This window comes from Gavialis gangeticus, unplaced genomic scaffold (genome assembly GCF_001723915.1).
Source record: "Gavialis gangeticus isolate Ggan-Ray unplaced genomic scaffold, GavGan_comp1, whole genome shotgun sequence".
Lineage (NCBI taxonomy): Eukaryota > Metazoa > Chordata > Crocodylia > Gavialidae > Gavialis > Gavialis gangeticus.
The window spans coordinates 6,416,519-6,419,897 of NW_017729024.1; the positions used below are offsets into that span (position 1 = coordinate 6,416,519).

At 39.3% G+C, this 3,379-nt stretch overlaps 1 protein-coding gene across 2 annotated transcripts in view; it reads left to right on the forward strand.

Moving 5' to 3' along the window:
* Nucleotides 1–1,469: 1,469 nt before the first annotated feature.
* Nucleotides 1,470–3,379, forward strand: part of MEGF10 (multiple EGF like domains 10) — a 162,973-nt gene continuing 161,063 nt past the window's right edge. For both annotated transcript variants that reach the window (XM_019516855.1, XM_019516856.1), the window contains exon 1: nt 1,470–1,605. In XM_019516855.1, coding sequence (XP_019372400.1) covers nt 1,490–1,605 — 116 coding nt within the window. In that variant the 5' untranslated portion in view covers nt 1,470–1,489. The remainder of the gene's footprint in view (nt 1,606–3,379) is intronic.

A 3,379-nucleotide genomic window follows, 5' to 3' on the forward strand; every position in this document is an offset into this window, starting at 1 on the left:
CTCAGGGGGCAGGTGGGGCTGGGTGGGGAAGGGAGTGGGGGGCTGGGGGAGCGGGCTTAGCTGTTGGGGTCCCCCCCATGTTCTCCTCCCCCCTCCTCCAGCCCCCCGACCCCTTACCAGCAGTGGAGCCTGGGTCCAGCCCCCTGCTGCTGGCATGCTGCCTACCCTCATGGGCAGGCAGCATGCTTCCAGGGCGAGGGCTAACCACAGAGATGCTGTGGAACCTGGAGCATCTTTATGGAGGACCTAGCCTTCTGTTGCCTTAGGGCATGGTCTGGGACTGTGTCCTGCCCTGCTTTTTTTCTGTGCGGGTTTTTTTTAACCCATATCCAGGGGGTCTAATTTTGCCCCTGCGCTGCAGACTTGCAGCACAGGGAATATTTTCTCATTCCTGCACTGCCTCTTGCAGCATTTCAAAGGGGTTTGAGCTGCTGCAAGAGGCATGCGTGGGCTCGTCTGGATGCACCCTGAGGGGTTAAATTGCAGCCTCTGGAATCCTGCCCAGCCACCATTCGCCACATTACTCTTTGGGAGACCTTGGTTCTAGGCCCACATTACCCAGAAAGGAGGTTGGCATCATTACTACCTGCCCCTGAATTGCCTATTTTCAAATATCCATTATGTAGCTGTGAATAACAAGCGAAAGGAGATGCCTACATTTTGAATTGCCCTTCTCGGACAGGCACACAAACATGAGGTTGGGCAGCACTTAAATTAAGAGGCATACTGAGATAATTTGTATCCAGAGGTTAGTCTAGTTTGTGTTTTCATTCCTGTCTGTGAGATGAGGATGGTAGTTCCAAACCTCATACAAGTTTTATAATTCTAACATTTACTAAGGATTGTGAAGCATTCACACAGAATGAGGAAGGACTTAGATAGATGAAAAATTTTGGACTGTTTACATTATGAAAGACACTACATAAGATGAGGTGCTTGCAAATCTACTCCATCATGGGTTCAGAAAGTCTGTTTGGTTTTGTTAAATTGGGGCATCACAAAATTGAATACATTATTACTATAGGTATTCTGTAAACAAGTGATGAGCAGGATTTCTGGCAAAGCTTAACCAATTACATATTTGTTTGACCACCAGCACCCCTTGAACAAATAAGACCAATTGCTTTAAATTGTATATCCATTTTGTAAGTGGATATACAATAACTTACAGCTTTTCAGACAACAAGTAGAGAGTATACTGAGCCTGTCTACAGTTCCATTTGACAGTGAAATCACTTAGTGTATGCACTCGCCTGATGCCATTTAGCACATTCATATTTATTTCTGGACTTGAGTTTTATTAAGGTGAACCTTGTACTGCTGCTACAGGACTATTACAATTTGTCTCACTATTAAATGCTTGCTGTCCTATATAATTTGGTCCAGCTTGGTGTTACTAATGGAGTTTCACCAAAGTTCCTTATATTTATAGTTTGAATATTGTCATAATATAATCATGTTTTTTCTTACAGGTCATTTATTCGAAAAGATGGTTCTTTATTTAAATTCTGTTTTATGCTTCCTGGTCATACTACTGCATCACTGGATTGGGACAACTTTTTCCTTAAATCTTGAAGATCCAAATGTGTGTAGCCATTGGGAAAGGTAATATTTGTTCTACCAGCATATATCTGACATATCCTTAGTTACTTTTGATTATTATGAATTATTTTTGTACAGTGCATTTCTAAAGCTTTAATGTATTTTATCAAATAATAAACCTGAACTTGCATTTGATAAATGGAAAACAATACAAAAGCAGGTAATATGTAGGTAAAAAGGTTACCTCATTCAACACAGAAAAGTCATCAGCTCTGGGGTAGGATACAGCAGCCATTATAACAACATCAGCAATACTACACAGCACAGCAAGAAGGAAATAAGAATATCTTATCCAATTAATTCAGCAAAGGTATATAGTTATATATGCAGAGTATAATTAACCATACTGGAGTTTGGCCAAGTATGATTATGGTGTTTCTTTCCTTTACAACATTTCTAAAATCTAAATTAAGACTTGTTGGCTTAATTTTTTGATGAGATTCAGATATTTAAAATGTACAGTTGTAAATTCATCAATTTAGTTAGTACACTTATTTATACAATATCATGATAATTGCTAGTAGAATGTTCACAATGAGTAAGAAAAGATTAAACAGTAAGCATTTGTTTTCACTTCTTTTCATGTGTGAAGATTATTATAATGAAACCATGTTTCTTAGTTTTATCATCATTTAATAATGCCTACAACTGATCAGCTAGTCCATAAGCCAGTCTAAAGGTTTTTTTGAGGACATCTCTAGGCCATGTTTTCTGTGTCAGAGTAAATTGTATTTTATATCCAAGCAGTGAGGATGTTGGCAGAGATAAATTCGTTATGATCAAACTTTTACAGGGAAAATTGGACTTCATATTTTATTTTATGGCCTGTGTATAAAAAATGGCCTCTGAAGTCCTTTTCCAACAAATTATCTGAGCTTTACGTAGATGATTTGGCGTCTCTTGCCTTTAACTTCAACATGTAGCTTGGCACGTGCAAAAACTCATATTTGCTGCTGCATATCAATTAGTTAGTTAGCTAAATGCCTGGTTGCAGTTTGTAGGACAAATCCAGAGGCAGGTCTGATATTCTATATATAGGATATATATATGGAGGACTGTGGTGAGGGCCCCAGATACCCTGAACTTGAATCCAATCTCCCAAATGAGGGCTTCCCCTTGCGGTTGGATTATGTACCCTCAAACTCTTCCAGGGAAGTGAAGCATGGCTCAGACCATATGAACCCTGCAGGCAATGGCCCACTAGGAACAATGGCTCTAAGGAGGCAAAACACAGGGCAGAAATTTATGTGCCAGACCTCACCCACACAGAAATACAGCCTGGATAGATATATATGAACTGTTTGTTTTTTTTTTTTTTTCCTACTGAGCACATGTGAGGGCATCTACAATGTACCAGGGTTGTATAAAAATGTTACGTAGAATTATTAAAGACTTAGAGAAGTCTTTAAGATAAAGAAGTACTCAAAAGATACAGAAAGCAGAAATGTAACAAATCTATCTAGTGTTTCTGAATATCAAGTTTTGTTCATAGTCACATTTTCCGGGGCCTAAAAGGAGTGAAATATATGTGTAAGTCTTTAATTAAAAGTTGCCATAGAATTTATCTTCCATTCAGAACTGATGACAGAAGTAGACAGGTGTAGGAAAGAATAGCAGGAGCTACTAACTTGTAACTGCTGTTGTCACTGGCATTCCTGCACAGCCTGATAAAGCCCTCATTACATTTGAACAGAGATGAACAGAACTGCCCCTTTGTGAAATAAAAAATATAGAGCTCCTTGCTACTTTGGGCAACCATCATAGCATTTTGTTGGAC